This window comes from Rutilus rutilus, assembly GCF_951802725.1.
Source record: "Rutilus rutilus genome assembly, chromosome: 19".
Lineage (NCBI taxonomy): Eukaryota > Metazoa > Chordata > Actinopteri > Cypriniformes > Leuciscidae > Rutilus > Rutilus rutilus.
Window position 1 is genome coordinate 29,684,462 of NC_140232.1, and position 22,054 is coordinate 29,706,515.

The 22,054-nt window shown below is 36.3% G+C and overlaps 1 protein-coding gene across 2 annotated transcripts in view; it reads right to left on the minus strand.

Annotated features, from left to right (window-relative positions):
* Window positions 1-21,809, minus strand: part of tbc1d22b (TBC1 domain family, member 22B) — a 52,440-nt gene extending 30,631 nt beyond the window's left edge. The window contains exons 1-6 of one of the 2 annotated variants that reach the window (XM_084389362.1): window positions 21,540-21,809; window positions 11,914-11,970; window positions 11,260-11,615; window positions 9,708-9,875; window positions 6,569-6,639; window positions 4,403-4,531 (exon numbers count right to left, since the gene is read on the minus strand). In XM_084389362.1, the coding sequence (XP_084245488.1) occupies window positions 4,403-4,531; window positions 6,569-6,639; window positions 9,708-9,875; window positions 11,260-11,615; window positions 11,914-11,970; window positions 21,540-21,595 (837 nt within the window). In that variant the 5' untranslated portion in view covers window positions 21,596-21,809. The remainder of the gene's footprint in view (window positions 1-4,402; window positions 4,532-6,568; window positions 6,640-9,707; window positions 9,876-11,259; window positions 11,616-11,913; window positions 11,971-21,539) is intronic. The other variant, XM_084389363.1, reaches the window with a different exon arrangement.
* Between the last annotated feature and the right edge of the window lie 245 nt (window positions 21,810-22,054).

A 22,054-nucleotide genomic window follows, 5' to 3' on the forward strand; every position in this document is an offset into this window, starting at 1 on the left:
CATACAGGTGGCGACCCTTTTCTTTCATCTGGTTCCCTTTTATTTTCTTCCCTCTTTCCATTTCTACTTCCATCATATGTTTGAAGAAACGGCTTTGTAGTAATGCAGGTCACTCGAAGGCCACCGAAGTCCAGTTTGCTCGTATTCACCGCCATTCCTCGCCCTCTCAGACTGTGACCACACTAAAAGGTCATTTAGTGTTTCTGCCCAGACAGCCAGGGGCCAGTCCAACGGTTCTGTACGACCACATAAATCCTTTTAAAGGTCTGTGTCCGATTTGTATTGCAGTAGATGAAATGAGGGGCTGGGAGCCAGCAAGCCCCGAGGAACCGGACAAGAGAGGAGAGAAGGCAGCGCATAGCAATCGACTACCGGTCCTGCACCATTAACCTGAGTTTTACAGCCCATAAGAATATTGATCTCGACCCCCCTCCCCTATTAATAACACACAGAACAAAATCTGGGTGTATTACTTCTATAGCTTCATGGACGCTAGTGTAACCTTGACTCACTAAAGAGATGACAGAGTTCCTTAACAGAGTGGCGTCTGGTGTAGCCTAGTGGTTGAAGGGATAGTTCACCCAAAAATCAAATATAATATGTTTAAGTTTCAAAGAAAAGATGCAAAAGTCTCCTAAATATTATTTATACGCCTTGTGCACTACATTATGAGTCTTCTGAAGTCATGTGTTAGCTTTGTGTAAGGAACAGATTACAATTTACAATACTATTCACTGATAATCTTAATCTCTGCAAATGCGTCTGTGAGTTGAAGAGAATGGGATCTGTTCAATTCATTAATGTATCATCCAGGCCTCTAGGATGAAATGTATGAAAGTATTATACACAAAACCTCTGGGCTTACAGGTTTAAAGGTTGTTTGTTCAAACTCAGCATGGATTGATGAGTGAATTAAGACCATTATTAGCCTGACAAGCCGGACGCACATCAAGATGTTGGGTCTGGGAACACACCGTTGGCAGGGCTCAATCCGAGGTGCGGGATAAACGGTTGTCTTGCAAATTCCCTCTGCACGCAATAGGATAGTGCTACAACCAACCAGAGCGTTTTCCCACCAGCGGAGCTAGTTGATAGATTAAACTTTTGCCGTATCCGGTCGACAAAACTCCGAACACATCTTCCTTTTTTAAAGAATGACTTCAGTGCCGTTCTTTGTTCTTTTCTCATCAAAGAAAAGCTTAACTCCAAAATCTTCCAGAGTCGCGGCCAAAGCCGATTCGAAAGACCGCTGTTCGCCAGCAGTGGCAGCTCTTCTTTGTTTTCAAGTAGCAGGGAATTCACGTGGAACCGTCACAACTCGGGTGCATCTAGATTTCTAGGCTAGACCATTGTGCCTCTGAGTTAGACACGTAACCCCAGGTTGCTCCAAGAGGGATTGTTCTAGTAATGGATTGAAGCATCTGCTAAATCACAAGTTAGAAATAATTAGCAGTGAGATTTTGGTCACACTTTAGTTTAGGGTCCGATTCTCACTAATTAACTATTAACGACGACATTTGCCTCAAACTCCTAATTACTGCTTATTAATAGTTAGTATGGTAATTGTTAAATGTAGGTATTGGGTAGGATTAAGGGATGTTGAATATGGTCATGCAGAATAAGGCATTAATAATTGCTTATAAGTACTAATAAACTGCCAATATCCGAGTAATATGCATGCTAATAAGCAACTAGTTCATAGTGAAGATTATCAAGTTATCAAGATTTTTTCTTTAAAGAAATTAATACTTTTATTCAGCAAGTATACAGTATACTTTTATTATGTTACAAAAGATTTCTATTTCAAATAAATGCTGTTCTTTTGAAATTTCTATTTAATCAAAGAATCCTGAAAAATAAAAAATAAAAAATGATCACAGTTTCCACAAAAATAGTAGGCAGCACATCTGTTTTTAACATTGATAATAGGAAATGTTTCTTGAGCAGCAAATCAGCATATTAGACTGATTTCTGAAGGATCATGTGACACTGAAGACTGGAGTAATGATGCTGAAAATTCAGCTTTGCCAACAAATGAATATATATTTTAATAGAAAATGATTATATTTCACAATAATACTGTTTTTACTGTATTTTGATCAAATGAATGCATCCTTGGTGAGCATAAGAAACTCTTCAAAAACACACAATAAAACAAATATTAAATTGTTTTAATTGTTTTTCAAAATCAACTAGTCTATCTTAAAGGGATAGCTCACCCAAAAATTAAAATTCTGTCATCAATTACTCATCCAAACCTGTAAGACTTTCTTTCTTCTGTGGAACAGAGAAGATTGTTTGAAGAATGTTGGTAACCAAACTGAATTGAACTGTGTCGTGGAAATTTTGTCGTGGAAATTCTTTCTCAACTTTAAATAATAATTGGAAGACAGTAGGACATCTCAAAAGTTAATAAAGATCTTTATTTCTTGCAAGAAATAGACATTCACATACAGAACGCATCTGGTATGGGAAGGCCCCGACTTCTGCTTTTTGCCCAGCTTATATACACAAAACATATCCTGGTTAGGCTTCACCATTCGTTTACCTTAAAAGGAGGCATCTCGTTCAAAATCTTTGTCTTGCATAAATTATATCCAAACAGAACAATACCATGCCTAGATACAAGTTCCTGTTTTTAGCTGCTGCTCAAAATTCACACCTTTTGTCTATCGTTATTTTTATCTGAAGCTGCGCACATATTTTCACACTTGAAGTTCACCAACAATAGGTCACTTGAGTACTCTTAGTCTCTTTGCTACTAAGTCTCCTATAACTCAAAACATTTTGTCACTCAAAACATTTTGTCCCTGCAAGCTTGTCTTAACTTATGCTTTTCTGAAACACTTGATTACACATCTTTAATAACGTGCTTTAGCTTATATGAATATATTTCTTTAAATGCTTATGAGCAAAAAATAAAGTGACAGATGTTAATACAAGTTGTACACTTCTAAAAGTAAAAACACATCTAAGAGTAAAAAACACATCTAAATGTAAAATTTCTAATACAACTGAACTGGATGTTTGTCCATGCAATGGAAGTCAATGGGAACCAAAACCATTTGCTTACCAACATTCTTCAAAATATCTTCTTTTGTTCCACAGAAGACAGAAAGTCATACAGGTTTGGAATGACATGAGGGTGTGTACATGATAACAGAATTTTCATTTGTGGGTGAACTTTACTTCCCTTTAAGGAAGCCTTGTAAAATGAAGCTTGTTTACTCCAGCGTTCACAAGAAACAAACCAGATGTGTTTTTGAGGGACACTAAGAGTAGCCCTTTAATAGCAAAATGAACCGGTATTTCACAAATAAACTTTGGAATTTAAAGACATACAGTAATGTCTGTAATCTAACAAATGTTGCATTTTACAAGATGTTTTTCCACTGAAATGGACATCTTGGGAAAGGGTGAAATCAGCTTACACCTGTGTAACCTGGATTTAAACAAATATTCTGGATTGCTTTCAACAAAATGTCTGAGGACGGCATGTCTGACATGCTGTCTATTAGCACAGACAATGCATTTCCTGTTTAAATGCACCAGGGGATGAGTAAAAATACTGTATGTAGTAATTGACACAATGATGTGGTACAGAGACATTAAACATAATAATGTACACAATGAACTCCAAAATGTTTCAGCAAAACTTTTCCCAAAACACTCTTAAACATCTACATTACCTAATGTGAAGATCTCAAAAAACATTCGAATATTTAAGTGTTCTTCAGAATAATAACAGAATTACGTTAATTGTCTCTTAATTATGTAACACTGTTTCAAGTATTCTGTTACTCAAGCCTTGCTTTGTAAGCAACACTGTTTTCCAGTGGATTGATAAAGGTATTAATCATGGAAATTATGCACAAGTCAGACCGGTCAATTTCAACCAACTCTTCCCATTTTTTATGTACTGAGGGTATGCACTGACATCACTTTCCCACCAGAACATGCTATTCAGCCGGACTGAGTGGCAAAAGAGCTGCTGCATGGCTGGAGTTAATAGGGGAAACTGCGAAAACGTGAGTAAAACAAACAACTATCAGTTTAAAGAGTTCAATACAATATATAGGATATGATTTTACCCCAAAATTCAACACATTGACAAAATGATAACTGCAAATCCACATTTCTCACAGTCTAGTTGTTTCTGGGAAATGCAGCGATCCATTTGCTTCTCTTTTCTGTAGCTTTCGGCACTCTGTAAAAATAAACCTCAGATTTCTTGTCAAATCTATTTGTGCAGTCAATCTCAAAGCTCGTTCCCGTTTTAGATGTGTTTTGTGTGTTTCTCGTGGCATTCTCGCTGAAATCCAATGCTGCCACTCAGTCTTTTTAACCGCAGTCACTTGGGACCGACGGTGACGTCACGTGCATACCCTCTATTGAGTTTTACCTGTCTGTATGTGTCTCTGTGGTTATCATCTGTTCTGGAGTGGTAATACTGCTCAATGAAGCCGAAATACTCCTCCCTCTTCCTCTGGAGAACCAGATCCCTGCGTTCCCTATTGGCAGGAAGATAGCCCTGAGAGAATCACAGGGAGAAAGGAAACGCTAATTTAATAGAGAAAACAACTGCTGTATACATACTTTCTCCATGTCTTCCAAGTGTATTTTGCCTTATATCAAATTATAACCTATAAATAATGCAAACTAAAGATATTAAAAACAGCAACATGGAACTTCAGTTCAATACTGCAGTCACATGTGAAAAAAAAAAAAAAAGGCAGATTGAAAAAAGCCTGTAAACAGGTGTGCTGCTTAATATTTTATATATATATATATATATATATATATATATATATATATATAAAACTTGACCTTTTGATGACTCAGGTCTCTCCTTCAATGTAAGTCTATGGGTTTTTTATGTGTTCACCCCTTTATATTGTCTGTGTGGGCAAAACGTTGCCTGTTATACTGTCCACAGAGTAAACTTTGTAATTCACATTGCAAAAAGTAATTGCTTCATTTTAATATTTGGGGTTAGGGATTTGAACAAACCCCTAACTCTAGGTATGAGCACTAATAATAATGATGCTTGCCTTAGCAAACACTACTAACTAAGAAGCGCATTTGAGAATACAGAAAGCAGACCTCAGACCTCAAAAAGTCAAGAGAAAAAAAATCCAGAACTCAGGAAGAAACTTCTAATCATGTAGTGACTAAACTAACACACAGGCAGGATGCAATTTTGCTAGAATATACTTGGTAGCTACAGACGAGTCCCTAAAGAGCAGACAACAAGTGCAGGCTATTTGTAGAGCAGAAGTGGAGGCGTGGAACTGTCAGTTAGATCGTTTGTCACGACTCTCCATCATGTTTCTGAAAATTATGTTTTTAAAGTGTCTTCCCCTCCCATTGTTTCTCAACTCTTGTTTTAATGAGCACACACAGAGTTGCCGAGCGCTTGAACACAAATGATAACGTACATTCAGAATCTCACTCTCAATTCAGCTCACGCCTGTAGCTTTAGGCGAATAATAAGTGCACAAACTCAGCTCGTTTGGATTCGCCCCATCATTGGCCTTTCAAAACTGCAGAAACAGCTATTCAAATTCCATGGTAAAAAAAATCTAAATCATCTTAAAACGGCTTTTCAATGCGATTCTGACATAACAAACGTGACTTGGGCTTACAAAAATAAAACGTAAACGCTGCTCTTTATAATCATAATTTGAATATTAAAAGCGGAGACTTAACGCTTCCATTTGGCACCCTACCATTCATTCAGCACACACCCACCTCTGCATCTTTGTACATTTAGAATTATTCAGTCTAATCCCCCAGCAAACACTGCATGAAGCAGCAAAAGCTTGGAGGAGCTGGGCCGGGGTGGGGATTTGCTTGTACAGCTTAGCCCGGAGGTGTGTGTTATTGACGGTGTAAGTTTGCGACAGAAACGCAAATTAGGCTTGTAAAGCATTTTCCAAACATCTGCGCACATACAGCCACAACACAGCAGCCCACTCTGCCTCTCCTATGATGACAGTCACATTTCTGCTGACATTAAGTGCTCAGCAAGGCCAATATTGCAAAACAAATCAATAACACATTAAACTGAAAGTGGCACAGATGTTTTATACCCTCGGAAAAGCGTAAAAAATGATTGCACACCCTGTGCACAATTTAACAGCAAAGTTTGTGATGCTGGCTAACAGTAGATAAAAAAAAGCTTTTAAATGCTGTAATTAAATAAACAGTAATTTATCATTTGCTAGTATTCATTGAATTGAATATGCATTTGGCTGCATTTCAGATAAGTACTTTTTAAACATGTTTAACAAAAAAATATTTTCCCTAGGAAGAAAACAGATGAGAGTCAGATATATTATTAATAATAATAATAATACAAAAAATATTGGAAGGCATCAGAGTCGTGGCCTAGTGGTTAGGGCATGTGTCGTGGTGATTGTGCGAGCAAAATGAATTCAAAGATGGCTCACAACATATTTCAGTCCAATTCTTCCCTCTTTTCCACAACTTTTCTTGTCCTCTCACCTCTGTTTTTTTAAAATAAGAATTGTGCAATGGAAAGGAAAAAGTACAAGTAAATACTTACCGATAAAAGTCTCCAGGTGACTGGCCGAACCTCACGGGGGATTCCCGACCAGCTATGTTTCCGTAACTCCTCTGCATGAACAAAAAGTGTTAAGTTAATCCAAAATGACAAATACTTCAATAGCACAATGAAACTGCTGAGTTGTTTTGTAGCTACAGCGGTAAACAACTGCTGCTAATACTCAAGTGGATGACATTATCATACTGCGGTTTGGACCCGAAAGTACAATGTAAAAAGAGACCTGCAGGGGCAGGAGGAGGGGGCTGGAATCAGATTAAGTGGACCAAGAAATTGAACAGCCTTAATCAACATCTAAAAGCATAGTTCAAGAATTTGTTAATATTCTGTGATAGAAAATCATGCTTGACATACTCTAAATCTGCCTTCACAGGTCCAGTGACACTTAACTTATTAGTTCCATCAACATAATCAATAAACAATTATTTTTAATTAGTGAAACATTCACAGTTTTCACAGCCATGCCACCTTGATCTATGGCAACTCCAATAAGACTTAACTGCACACTGACTTTAAAAGAAATGGCTGGGAAGTTCACGATTCACAGGTGATCGAGCAATGGCTTGGGATATTGGCATGACGTTTGAAGAGCACATTTAAGTCAAGTCACCTTTATTTATATAACGCTTTACTCAATACAGATTGTTTTAAAGCAGCTTTACAACGATAACAGGAAAAAGATGCAATGATGCAAACAGAGTTTATTTCGGCTGTAAAGCAACTCTTCAACGGAACTGAATCAACAATGACACTATTTTCGTTTAAAGATCATCAATTATTAAATTAGTTAATTTCGTCTATAAAGCAGTTCTGCAGAAAATTGTCATCGTCCAGCTCAGTTCAGTTCTTAATGAATTAAAACTAATCCATATGAATTGAGTGGTTTAGTCCAAATTTTCTAAAGAGAGTCGATTGCTTTATATGATGATGATGATGATGATGATGATGATGATGTTTTAATGTAGGCTTTTATTCACATTTAAAGATTCATCAACTCACATTTAAACATTTATCCAACTCACACATCAGTTGAGGTAAACGGAAGCTCACGCAAGTTCGCTTGACGTGTGAGAAGAGAACCAATGAGGTTCATTTTCTTGTTACGCAGCAAATTTGAGCTTCTGCAAGAGGTTTGTTCTCACGCGTCAAGCATGTTTGGTTGAGCTTCTGTTTATGTTCGTTGATCTATGTTAATATGTGGATAAAAGCCTAAATTAAATCGGTTTATCATATAAAGCGATCGAGTCTCTTCAGAAAATGTGGACTAAACCGCTCAATTCATATGGATTACTTTTACGATCTCTTTATGAATTTGTTTTTATGGAGGGACAGAAAACTCAGATTTAATAAAAAAGATCTTCATTTATGTTCTGAAGATGAACGAAAGGCTTATGGGTTTGAAACGGTGAATAATTAATGAAAGAATTTACATTTTTAGGTAAACTAACCCTTTAACATTAGTGTTCAGAGAACATATCCTGAAATAAGTTCTGCTGTTTCTTGTCAAAGTACAAATTTCAAATTACAATCGATTCATAAGACATTATTAGCAAGTGGATAAATAAAATAAACTAAATTATTCAACAAGTATTTAAAAATATATGCGTTTAATAATGTATATTAAATTAGGTTTATATCAATTTTACTTCTCATGTGAATTGCTTTGTTTTAATTAGTGTATTTCCTGTTGCTTCTCTTCTATATCTATGAACGAAAAACATAGAGATTCAGGAGCTCCGAGCTACTGAAGAAATACTCTAGATGCAGTAAATAAAACCAGTTTATAATCAATGTCACGAAATTTCTTCAGACGTTTGCAAAATAGCCTCAAGGCTCCATCGTAAATTAACTTACACAAACAAAAACTCCTTAACATGTCACACAAAGTATCAATAAACAATTCAGGACAAGTAGTTACATGCTAAAGTGTGATTGGTATGTCCTTGCCTTTGCAAGCACCACTATCAAAGAAAGAAAAATGGTTTTGCACTTTCGAATCTTACAATAGACCACAAAGATAACTGTAGTCATGAAAACCAGATGAATCATAGTGAATCTTAGCCATTCTCTCTTTTATTGAGTGGAGCTTTTCAACTCAACTATTCTCAATTACTTATTTTGCCACTGTTATAAAGACAACATTACATTGCAGGTGGGTGCCATTACACCAAATACCATGGATCTGTCCAGGTGCTGAAGCCTTCACTACTTTTTGAGGATTGCTTTTGTGAACTCCCACAAAGCCCTCTGGGTCATCATGATCAGCGAATGTAAAAATGCTTTTCACAAAGTCTATGAAAACTTAAAAGACTTGCTGAGTAACATCTGGTGAGTCGCTCCTGGGTCGTTTTTGAGTTAGAACAAACATGAAACCGATATTCAAGCGCTCCTAAAATACTAATGGAATTGGACACCTGCCAACCGTCATATGATAGCAGAATGATGAAAGATCTCAGAAGCCATTATGAACCCAGAATACTGTGCAGGGAACCCCCTCCAACTATATCACAAGCACATTTTTCATAAGGCGCTGTGAAAGACGTGCATAAGCATTATTTTTCCCTCCAATGAGTGATGGTTCTCATTCCCCCGTGATTTCAGCCTGTCGCTCAGAAAGCTCAGAGCCTGCGGAGGCTGAAACTATAAGGCAAAGAAGAGTAACTCTCTTTGATAGCATCATTACAGCATCAGCAGCACAAACGAGTCAAGGCACACGCAAAACTTGTTTTTGTTCCGCCAGCTCGCAGGTGCACTCGAAGAGATGATTGGTTGGAGAACGTGGGGAGAACAGAAGGGCCTCTCAGCGTGAACTCAGGAAGAGTAGGATAACATCATGGACGGCTTTCATCCATTCTGTCATCCCACACTGTCTCACCTGGCAAAGAGATTCAGCTAGAGGCTGAAAAACAGGCAGGAGAACGAGGTGCGAACACAAGTGAGGGTTTTGTGGCTTTGTTTTGAGATGGTCCTGATGGACGGACATTAATATATTATATTAAATTAAGTTGCCCACAAGTGACCCGTTTTTTTTTTATCCTACTGAAAACAGTCCCTAATTTTTCTCTTTTTTGTTTACTTATAATGCAAGCAAAATTCACTAATTGTTTGTTTTAAAGCTTACCCAGGTCTGTGTTGGGGCTGGCAAGTAGCTGCTTAAATTTATCCAATCGAGTCTTCTCTCTCACTGTCATGGGAGGAGCTCCTGAGGCATTTTGGTCTGAAATGCGGGCAACTAATGGAATGATGGGACGCACAGGAAGTGACTGTTGTTTCTGCAGGGTATTGCGACCTAAACAGGATAGAAAGATACAAACATTAAGCATGGTAAAAGTCATAAAATATGTGTGTGTGTATGTATGGATGCATGTATATATATTCTTCAAACATATATTTGAAGAAAGTGACCATTGTTTGGCAAATAAAAAAATTACAGTCACATATGTATAACCAAAATGTTATGTATGGTACACCTTATAAAAGGGAATTTATAGTAATTTATAGTGTTAATACTAATCAGTGAGTCCACGAATGGCTTGTGTATGCAGAGGCAGAGCATTCTCAGCTTATATGGATCGCGTGCCCCATATACATATCTATATCTATATCTATATCTATATCTATACATACACATATATATATATATATCTATATATATCTATATCTATACCTATATCTATACATACACACACATATATATATATATATGTGTGTGTATGTATGTGTGTATGTATGTATGTGTATATGTATGTGTACACACATGAGAATATACACACATATGAAGAGTTCAGATGCAAAAGCCTCTAAGTGCCATCTGAAATTTTCTTCTAGAATGATAATTTTTATTAAGCTCGTATATTTAAGGTCAATAATTTCACTTAAATGGCAATGCAAACTACCTATTAATTGTCATTTAAGTGAAATTACTGAACTTAAATATACAAGCTTGATAAAAATGACCATTCTAGAAGAATTTTTCAGATGGCACTTAAAGGCTTTTGCATCTGAACTCTTCATATATAATATATGTTTTTTACAATACGTTGGTTTTTTAGTCAAATTTAGAAAAAATAATCATTTGTTGACAAGATTGACTCATAAGCAAAACAAATTTAACTGAAATATATTTGAAAAAGTGACCATTGTTTGGCAAATAAATAAATTACAGTCACATATGTATAACCAAAATGTTATGTATGGTACACCTTATAAAAGGGAATTTATAGTAATTTATAGTGTTAATACTAATCAGTGAGTCCACGAATGGCTTGTGTATGCAGAGCATTCTCAGCTTATATGGATCGCGTGCCCCATATACATATACATTATATATATGTGTATATGTATGTGTATATGTATGTATACACACATGAGAATATACACACATATACTATTTTTTTTTTACAATATGTTGGGTTTTTTTTGTTAAATTTAGAAAAAAATTATAATTTGTTGACAAGATTGACTTGACTCATAAGCAAAACAAATTTAACTGCCACAATTAAACCAAAAAAAACAAGTAGGGTTATTTTTCAATTATGATGAGGAGGTTGTGATGGTACTTTTCAGAATACAGGCAGGAAAATAAAAAAATTGTATGCACCTTAATGATTTTAAATGCATTTTACAGCTTCTTATAATAGTGTAGCTTAAAAACAACAGCTACCAGAGCATACCTGCATTCACATTCAGCTGGGCGTCGCTACAGGACTTTACCACCCTGCCATTGGCTGGACCATTTTCAACATCCAGTCCATCTTGATCTGGGTTTGTGCTGATAGGTTCCTGCCTGTCTGGTAGGCGGGGCAGTGGCTCTGTGTCCTCTGGGGCTTTGAAGAGTTTGAGGCGGGGCGTCTGAGGCGTAGATCGTGATTGGACAGGGGAAGATGAGGACTGTTTAAGACTGAACATACAGTCATCCTCTTCATCATCAAGGTCCCATGCATCATTGGTGCTCCGGGCAAATTCGTGGAAAGTTGCAGGTTTTTTAGATTTGGTGTTCACACTGCTGGGCTTCGGAGTGTCTTTTAATCTATAGCAAAACAAAAAATAGCTTTTTAACGCGGCTATATTGCACATACACTATATTATATAGATAGGTTACAGTAAGAAAGGAAAATGCATGACAAATGAACAACAAAAATAAAAAATGAAATGTTGCAAAAGGTCTATGCAAATCTTGCACTCAATAAACATGTTTAGATGGATTCGGACCACAACTGAAATGCAAAAAAAAAAAAAAAAACATGAATGAGGAGAGTAAAGGAACAAATAACTGAAAAAGATATGGCTGATTTGCACGCAGACAGTCACCAGCTAGCAGCACTTACGGACGGTGTCTCCGTGGGTCCAGAGGAGGGTGTTGTGCTCCATATACTGGCTGTAAGCTGAGAGAAAGAAAAGCTGACATTTGCTATAAAGAGTCAGAAAAAAGGGCTGGGTGATCCTGAATACTTTCAGCCTTATGACAATATCTGACATAAATCTCAATGTATGCATTTACAATCTCATGTTGTTCCAAACCCATATGATATTCTTTCTTACATGGAATGAAAAAAAGCTAACTTCTGAGGAATATCCTGGCCAGTCCACTATTCTATGTAATGAAAGAGAATGAGGATTGGGAATGTCAAGCTCCAAAAAGACAAAACACCATACAAGGAATAAAAGTTTAAATCAGAGATGCTACTTAAACATGTCTTAACGCCCTCTTCTGAGTCACAAGATAATGAAGGATAGTGAAACTAGGTCAATTAAATACTAGCTTACTGCATATCACACAATATAAACTGAATACATATAATATTTGAATTTTCATGCATAAGAAAGAATGCATTATGCAACGATTTCAAATAGTATCATGCTAAATTGCTTTCGCATGACTTCATTATATATAGCCTACTACCATTCAAAAGTTTGGGGTCAGTAAGTTTGTTTTGTTTTGTTTTTAAAGGTCCTGTTCTTCGTGATCCCATTTTTCAAACTTTAGTTAGTGTGTAATGTTGCTGTTAGAGCATAAATAATACCTGTAAAATTATAAAGCTCAAAGTTCAATGCCAAGCGAGATATTTTATTTAACAGAAGTCCCCTTTCAAAGCATACAGCGAACGGCCGGTTTGGACTACATCCCTCTACTTCCTGCTTAAATGATGTCACTAGAACAGTTTTTTGACTAACCTCCGCCCACAGGAATACACAAAAAAAGGGGGCGTGGTCTTGTTGCGCTCCCACGGAGAAGAGGAAGAGTTGCGTTTGTAGAGTGTGTTTGTCGCCATGTCGTCGAGATGCTGTTATTTTCATATAATAACACTGAGCGCATGCATCTCCACGTTATGGTAAGAGGCGTGACCTTTCCGGGCAACGTGCGCTAAGCTGCTGTCGAATCACAACACAGGAACCGCTGGCACAATCAGAACTCGTTATGTATTTCTGAAGGAGGGACTTCATAGAACAAGGAAGTTATCAGCCCGTTTTTAGGACAGTGTAAACAGCGGTATACAGATAAGTAAATTGTGTGAAAAGTACTGTTTTTTTACACACGAAACATGAACACATGTTATATTGCACACTGTAAACACAATCAAAGCTTCAAAAACACAGGAAAAATGGGACCTTTAAAGAAATTAATACTTTTATACACAAGGATGCATAAAATGTATCAAAAGTGACTAAGATTGTTACAAAAGATTTAAAAAAAAATGTTTTGATTCTGTTCTTTTGCATTTTCTATTCATCAAATATTCCTCAAAAAGTAGGCCTAATATCATGGATCCCACAAACATTAAGCACCACAACCATTTTCAACATTGATTACAATAAGAAATGTTTCTTGAGCAGCAAATCATCATATCAGAATGATTTCTGAAGGATCATGTGACACTGAAGACTGGAGTAATGATGCTGAAAATTCAACTTTGCATCACATGAATTAAGTTACATTTTAAAATATATTACATAGAAAACAATTATTTTGAATTGCAATAATATTTCACAATATTCCTTTTGAATGGTAGTTAGGGTTAGGTTTAATCCCAAAAAAAAAAAAAAAAAAAAATTTTATTGATCTATCTTATCTCCTAGCTGACAATAAGGAAACAGATCACAAATCCCAACAGTTACAATGAATTTGAAGGTCAAGTAACATAAGTACACAGCATTATGAGATACAGTATGCAGTGAGTGCTATATTGTATTCTGGACATTTTGGAAGATAATGTCATAGACAATCAAAGACTATGCGTAGAATCAAAGGATATAGACGGTTCACTTGTATTACTAAGAATGAATGAGGGGAAACTGCAACACGCAATATGGCGGATTATGTGCCTAAAATATACACTTTTTAATGCCTTTTGAGCATAAGAAACAAGATTTATGATTAGTGTTGCAACAGATCACTAAACTCACAGTTCGAATCATATTACGTTTTTTGAGTCACGGATATGGATAGGATCATTTTTCACTTTCACAAACTTTCACCCTATGATAGTTAAACAATTAACCTGCGAATCACATGCGTGCCAAACCGTGGGGCCCGGTCCAGTAAGGATTATGGATCATCTGTGATCCGTTGCATCCTTATTTATGATGAAATTCAAGTCAGATTTTATTGGTGATTTCAAATATGAAATTCAATTGTAAGTTTGGTTAACAGCTTTCAAAGCTCTAAATATTATCCAATTATAATGTTATTTTTTCTGTGATGATTTGTAAACCTAAGTTAAAAAATGTAGGAAAACTAACATGAAAGACAAAAAAAAGACATGAAATTACAGTGAAACAGTGAAAAACTGTTTATTGGTTAAGAGAAAGTTTCCTTACTATATACGGTAAACAACTGTGATAGATCTAACGGTACATTTAATGTAATTTTACTGTTTTTGGAAGTGAAAAAGAACAAATCATTGTATAATTTACATTGAAAAAACGTAAATTGACATTCCCACAATTCCCTGCGTGACACTTCACATTTGATGTATTTTTGTTGAAATGACTACGTTTCTTCATAGTTTTCTTAGTTTTTTTCTAATCAGTTATGACATTAGGGTTTTATGTTACATTTAATATTGTTAAATTAATGTTTATTGCATTTTTAAAATTTCACGTGTGTTACCATGATGGTGTTTAGTGTTTGTGTGAATGACACTGTGCAGCTTCTATATATTAGTATTAACGTTCTTGTGCAAGAGCTGCTTATGATGAGCTTTAATTCATCATGTGATTTTCATCTCCACTGTGATTGGTGGTTGTCAGTGTTTTATTATGGTACAAAACAGATATAAATACTTAAATAGGTCAGTAAATTAACATTATATCAGATTATTATTACTGTAAATTTAAGTAAAGTCTGTCAAATCTAAAATGTTGCTACCGTATTTTTTACAGTAAATTTCTGGTAACCACAGCTGCTGGTATTTTACCGTAAATGTAACAGATTTTTTTTTACAGTGCAATAGACATTTCCACTCCCTAATATGTGGAAGGAAGTCAAAAAGTCTCATGAAAAACAAAAACATTTCTTCAAATTGTGACTGAATTACACAGTAAACGACTAAAGAGCGCTCCTTTTATAATCTCCGAAGCTGTCGGTCAGTTCAGTATGATACTAGCCTGACGTCGTCATACTCAGATTCTAGTCAGAATGTGAGTCTGATACTTCTCCACAGAGATTTGATTATGGGGCGTGTCTCAACCGAACCAGGAAAAAAAAAAACTCTGCACTCAATTGGATAGACCTACAACCAATCAGAGCAACGGAGTAAATGACGCATGTTCTTCATTCATATTTTCAACCAACAAAATGTCGCGGTTCTCTGTTCCTCTTTTAAAATGAATGCGCTGTCGATATCTTCTATAACAGACGCGATGGCGGAATCTACACATGATGTTTCATAAACAAAGTTCGGGAGGAGCACGTACAAATAATCAATCCAATATCAACTTGTCATCAAACAATACCATGTCTAACGTTACCCTATCTATCAGCATGAGGAAGCATATTCACTCTGTAAACTTACCTAACACTCCTTGACAGTTTTTCAGCATCCCTCCACCACCCCGAATCCTCACTCTTGTCTTGTTCTCTCACAACCAGGAATACGGGGGAGTATGGCTACCGAGCCCACAGCCCTCTCCTCGGACAGCACGTCATATACGCATTTATTCTATCGACTTATTTGTGTGAAATCTTATATACGCATTTATTCTATCTGACTTATTTGTAAATGTGAACTCGTGAAATCTCAATTCTCCAGCAGCAGTCGTCTTTGTTGTAAACTAATTCAAATCAAGCGCTCTTTGGTGACGTGGATGATTACGTTACCGTTGCTCATCTGTCCATCATCGTATAAAGCCCGCCCTGACAATTTGATTGGTCCGAACAATTTTTGTTCGGGCATAATAGCTCCTCAACGGAGCGAGTCCAGACCGAACTTCCCGACCAAAAAATGTTGTGGGCGGGGTTCGGGCTGGCACCCAGGCTAGTATGATACTATACAATAGTACATTTAACAAGAGTAGAATATTTACATTTTCCTCAATAAAAATGAGTTTTTGGTTTTTGCATGTGACTGTTGTTACTAAAAGTTCACTTTATCTGCATATCAATTCAAGCTCAGTGCATTACTGTCAAAATAACAAACATTTAATCCAATTAGTAACTGCACTTTTCATTTTCTGCAAAAATCAGTTTATGATTAAATTAACTTTTTATGATAAATTTTCTCCCAGTGCTACCGCCACCATCTGTTGAACATCAGTGGCACTGGTGCTACTGCTCTCAAATGTTAGTCTGGATCCCTGACTCTGAATATTCAATACATCCCCCGGCACTAGTCAGAAACACACCGCGAAAACCAAAATCTGGAGAAGTAAAGGTAGTTTAAAACAATTCCTGAGCAAGAGGATAGACCTGCTAGTCCTTGGTGACAGCAAAAAAATACATCTCAAATTACAAGTCAAGCACACTGCTGGGCCCTCCACATTACAACAACATATAAATATGAACCTCTACAATATTAGAGGCTATCGTGAGTTACTAGAGCAATATCCTGCACAATGCTGAGATAAGTCCAAAGACTGCAGTGCTACGCAGAATTTTTATGGGCAACACAGGGCAATTAGGTGTGGTCATATTGTTGAAAGGAAAATTAACGGTACGGTTGTTACAAGGCCCTTTTCTATTGAAATCAACACAATGCTAAATGCATTATATGCAAATGGGACCACAGAATATTTGGCAAAAACACAATGCAGCTGAAATATGGCTCATCAATTTTTATGAGAGTACTAAATAAAAAGTAAATTACTTCCAGATATGTAAGCAAGCCGCTTGCATTTGCATTAAATATTAGGCTGAGCAAGGAGTGTGTTTGAATAAACTAGCAGCTTGCCGGAGGGCAGCGTTATCTTAGACTCGTGTTCCTTCTGCTATACACACACAGATAACTTTTTTTCCACACTATAATCTACATACAAAAGCTAACATAGTGGGAGAGCTATCAATGTAATTATTCATTTCCCTTAATGGGAATTTCACTAAAGTGAATTAAACAAGTCCATAATTCAGCTATCAACAGACAGAACCATTCTGTGTCTTTCTGTGACGGTCCTGCTGTGCTGTACCGGTAAGTACCAAGTACCGGACGGGGATATTCGATGCCCGCTGACAGACGTTACAATTTACGGAGTGTTTGTTAAAGCGTTGAGCATTGCAGTCAATCACAATCATATCTGTGAACACAATAGCCTATCAGATGTGCTAGTCAGTAAGTTAGTCAGAATCTGCTTAACACCGCTGAAAACGAATGAGGTTCTGCTTTGTTCAACATGAGCCGCACACTGTGCAAACACAATGTAAATAAGAGATTCATTGTACAGTTAAGACAGTTTTACTACTACAGGAGTTTTCAGGAGAGTGTAAAATGCAGTGAGCTTGCTCTTTAGAGATGGACAGCCTTAGGCTATATCTTGCTTTCTGTTTATTACCCATTCACAATCTAAATACAGGCTTAGTTTTTCATGCTGCTAAGTACACTGCAAAGTTTCTGGATTGACAACCATATTTAAATGCATGACTGAATCGGAAACTGCGATGACTGACAGTGATAACCAACGAAACGGGACACTTTTTTTTTTTAAGTACTTAAAGGTACAGTTAGTATGTAACTTTTTTGTTCAAAATTCATAATGAGTGAGTACAGTTCCTCATGAATCTTTCTTCCAAACCAGGCTTACCTTGTTCAGACTATCTTAGACCGAGCGGTAGGGCTGGGCGATATAAAAAAAAAATTTAAAAAAAATCATATCTCTGTATTATTTGGCTAAATGGCGATATATGGTATATATCTCGAAGTCGGTATATTTAAAAAAAAATTCTCTTTGGATACAAAAATTTATTTATTTTTTTTACATCCTGTTTAATGTTGTCCTACAAACAATGATCATATTGAAGACTATGAAACCAATTATAGTGAATGTAACCATACATGTAGGCTGTTACTGTACGTGTATGTTACTGTGGCTCATGTTATTTGACTGAGAAGACACCAAGGTTGTCTGGAGGCATTTAGTATCAGTTTTGCATGCTCTGTCCCTTCTGTTGAATGAGATAAAACGTGAGGAAAGTGGCCACACCTCTCGTCAACTCATGTTACATTAGGAACACACCCACTGTGAGTCCACCAACTGCTGCAGATTCCCCTGAACAAGCAACTCAAACCGTCTGGATAACAACCACACCCAAACACTAACAGCTTCATCTTTCCCATCACAGAGGGGAACTCCATCTGTTTTTAACATCATCTTCATTATGATCTGCTCATAATACAGCAATTTATACTTTCTGAATAATTTTACATACCAATTTTAAGAGAACCGTTTCAAAAACCGCTCAACGATTCTCAGTTAATTAAAGTTGAGGAATTTTTTACTTTATTTTATTAAATAAAATAAAAAATATACTGCAGTGCATACTGATTGAGAGAGCATCACTACCATTAACATATAAATATAAATATTGGTTTTTTTTTTAAGAAATTGGTACTTTTATTCAACAAGGACACATTAAATTGATCAAAAAATGACAGTAAAGACAATTACAATGTTACAAAATATTTCTGTTTCAAATAAACACTGGTCTTTTGAACTTTCTATTCATCAAAAAATCCTGGAAAAAAATGCATCACGGTTTTTGACAAAAAATATTAAGCAGCACAACTGTTTTCAACATTGATAAAAATAAGAAATGTTTCTTGAGCAACAAATCAGCATATTAGAATGATTTCTGAAGGATCATGTGACACTGAAGACTGGAGGAAATGCCTGTTGTATTTTTAAATACAGTTTAAATATATATATTACAATACTAATATTAAACAATATAGGCTAACTGTTCATGACTGTATTTTTGATCAAATAAATGATTAAGAATCTTCTTTTTCAAAAACAAAAGCCCAAACTTTTGAACAGTAGTGCAAGAATTCTCTCCTTTCTAAAACAAAAATAATAGCCTACAAATTACTCAAATATCAGTTACATTATCCGGAGGCATTATTTTAAAGCTATTTTAATATCTTGTGTAACTTGCCCCTGAAAAAAATTTGTACAGCCTAAAATGTTTTTATTTATTTTTTCATTTAAAGTTACTGTGAAATTAAAATTGACTTTTTTATGGAATATTGCAGCATTTATTATAAATTATTTGTCCATGCACATCTTTTTCTTTTTTATTCATGTGCCCTTGTAATATTGAATCAAATTATTGTCCCCTCCCTCTTGCAGCGACGTCTCTTCTCTTCTCTGATGATGTTTAACCTGGCGAGAGGGCGGGACAACCCGTCACTCACATCATGAAATCCACCAATAGCAAACCACAACCATCCAATCGATTCCTGATGGACAAAGTCTCACCCAACAATGTTTCTTGTTCGAGAAGCCGTTTCACTCGGATATACGTCAAAACAGGGAAGAATACATTATCGCAACTTCCTTTTAATGGTGAATTCATGGCCACAGTCATGGCCTAGTGGTTAGGGAGTTGGACTGGTAACCCAAAGGTTGCTGGTTCGATTCCAGAACCGGTGGGAAATGACTGAGGTGCCCTTGAGCAAGGCACCTAACCCCTAATCGCTCCCCGGGCGCCACACAAAGGCTGCCCGCTGCTCTGGGTGTGTGTATCCACGTTTGCAGTGTGTGTGTGTTAACTACTCACTACTCTGCTCCTAATGTGTGTGCATTAACTTGGATGGGTTAAATGCAGAGGTCAAATTCCAAGTATGGGTTACCATACTTGGCCGTCACGTGTCACTTTCACTTTCACTTTCAATTTAATAAAAAAATATTCATATATTATGATCACAGTATAGATTTTGTCTCCCTTCAATCCTGTAAGAGTGTGTGCTCAGGAATCTGGACAAGAACAAGATCTAGGACTAAAGTCAATGTAAAGTTAACAACCTAATCAAAACCTTCTGACAATAACTTCCAGATATTATGACCTTATGACCAACATAATATTGAGATAATAGCAAGTTATCTGTATATTTCAATGAATACAACTCATGCGGTCTTAAAACAGGCAACGTGTACCACGGGATACATATTCTTTAGTCTCTTGTAGGAGGCACGAGAAAGAATTTTTCATCCAGTACTGTTGTCAGTATCATAGTTGAGTCTGTTTGAAGTATGGTGGGTCACATGACTTGGTTCCAATTTGCTGTGCTTTTAGTCAGTTTGACCTAAAGCCAACATGTCCGTCCATAGTGCTGGACATTCTGACTTTGTATAAAGTAGGCATATAATCTTATATCTCATAAAATAACTCATAAAATCCAAACCATATCAAATATTTCAAAAATTCCTTTGGATATGTTTTACTTAAGTCCAGATGATATTAAAAATGTCATGAAATTATTTTTTTGATGATAATTTTCCACTCTTGCCTGTTTTAGGGTTAAAAGAGAAATAAAAATATCTGAATTTAAATGTTTATATATGTTTTCAAGACTGAAATTAAGCTATTGGACATGGCTAGAAATAAATATACTCCCATAAAGGCAAAAAAATGCCCCAAAAAATCTATTCCACATGGAAATATAACCAAGTATATATAAATATTTCGATGACGGCAGTACACTAACCGCAGTGAATCTCCTGCATGAGAGTTCCTCTTTATCAAGATTATGCAATGGCCCAGTATAAATCTGATCTACAGGAAACTGTCCAGTCATCACAAGCTCACATTCACGCGGAGTCAGATGAACTGATTCTGTCTGTGACCATGAAAATCCAAACAACCTGCAACCAAGCACACTCAGCAAACTCTGCCCAGAGTCAGACTAAACAAAAGCCCCAGCAAAGACAAAGAAGCCAAACCTACATTTAATACATGCCAGCTTTAAGAGCTTTTAATTAAATAGTGTTTAGAAAACAACCAAAACTTGGCAGGAAGTTGTGTTTCCCTTACATAAATTACAATTGCAACCATTGTACAGTACATTGATAGATTGTACATTTAGTAATTATTACAATTATTAACATCACAACCAAATTATTTGGACATCATATAGTGTAAGTTTTTTGTTTTTGATGGCAATGGAGATTAAAACAAGTATTTTGGTGGCAACTATGTTTACCATGGTGAACTTTTGTTATGGTTACATTAACCAACATTAACTTCGCTACGATAAGTGGTTTCATAACATGTCCAAGTAATCTATAATGATCTAAATAAGCAATTTATATTTACAACATTTTGATGACCTAAAAACGCAACATACGTCTAGGATGCCAAGCATGCTGTCAAAATAGACAGCTCACTAGGGTTTGACACACATACATAGAGTCCAGTAAACAAAGCAGCTGGTCTGAGCCGATATATTAACATAAAATGACTTCTGCTAATAAAATAACACACTTTATAGCTACTTTATAAAAAGAAATAAATGATTAAATTCACCTCCCGGGAACCTTTTGGTTTCTCCTCCAGAAATGAATCCTGTTGTCGGTGGCCATGGCGAGAGGACGCCCAATTTCACTCTGAAACAGCCATGAAACCGAACACCACGCCGTCAACTGACATGTGCAGATATCCAAAGGTGAAAACGATATGATTAGTTGTATTGCCGCGTGTGCCTGACTTTGTTTTGATTAGTTATCGCGAGTATTTTGCCAACACAGAATGTGCCTACAGCGGTTCTGGATGGACGTCGCCATCTTGGAGGTGCGTGAGGTCGCGCTGTGATTGGCTGAAATGAAGGACAGGTGCAGAGGAGCGGACCAATGGGGTTCGAGTTTTATTAGATGGAGACGCGTATTTAGTTATATATTTTGATCTCTGCAACGCCTATATTCTCAAATGTTTGCTTGTAATGATGTTTGTAAATTTACACGCTATATAATGTACAGAACAATACAATATTATAGAACATAAAGTGGACAATAGTGCAATACTGAAAATACAGGGGGAAAATG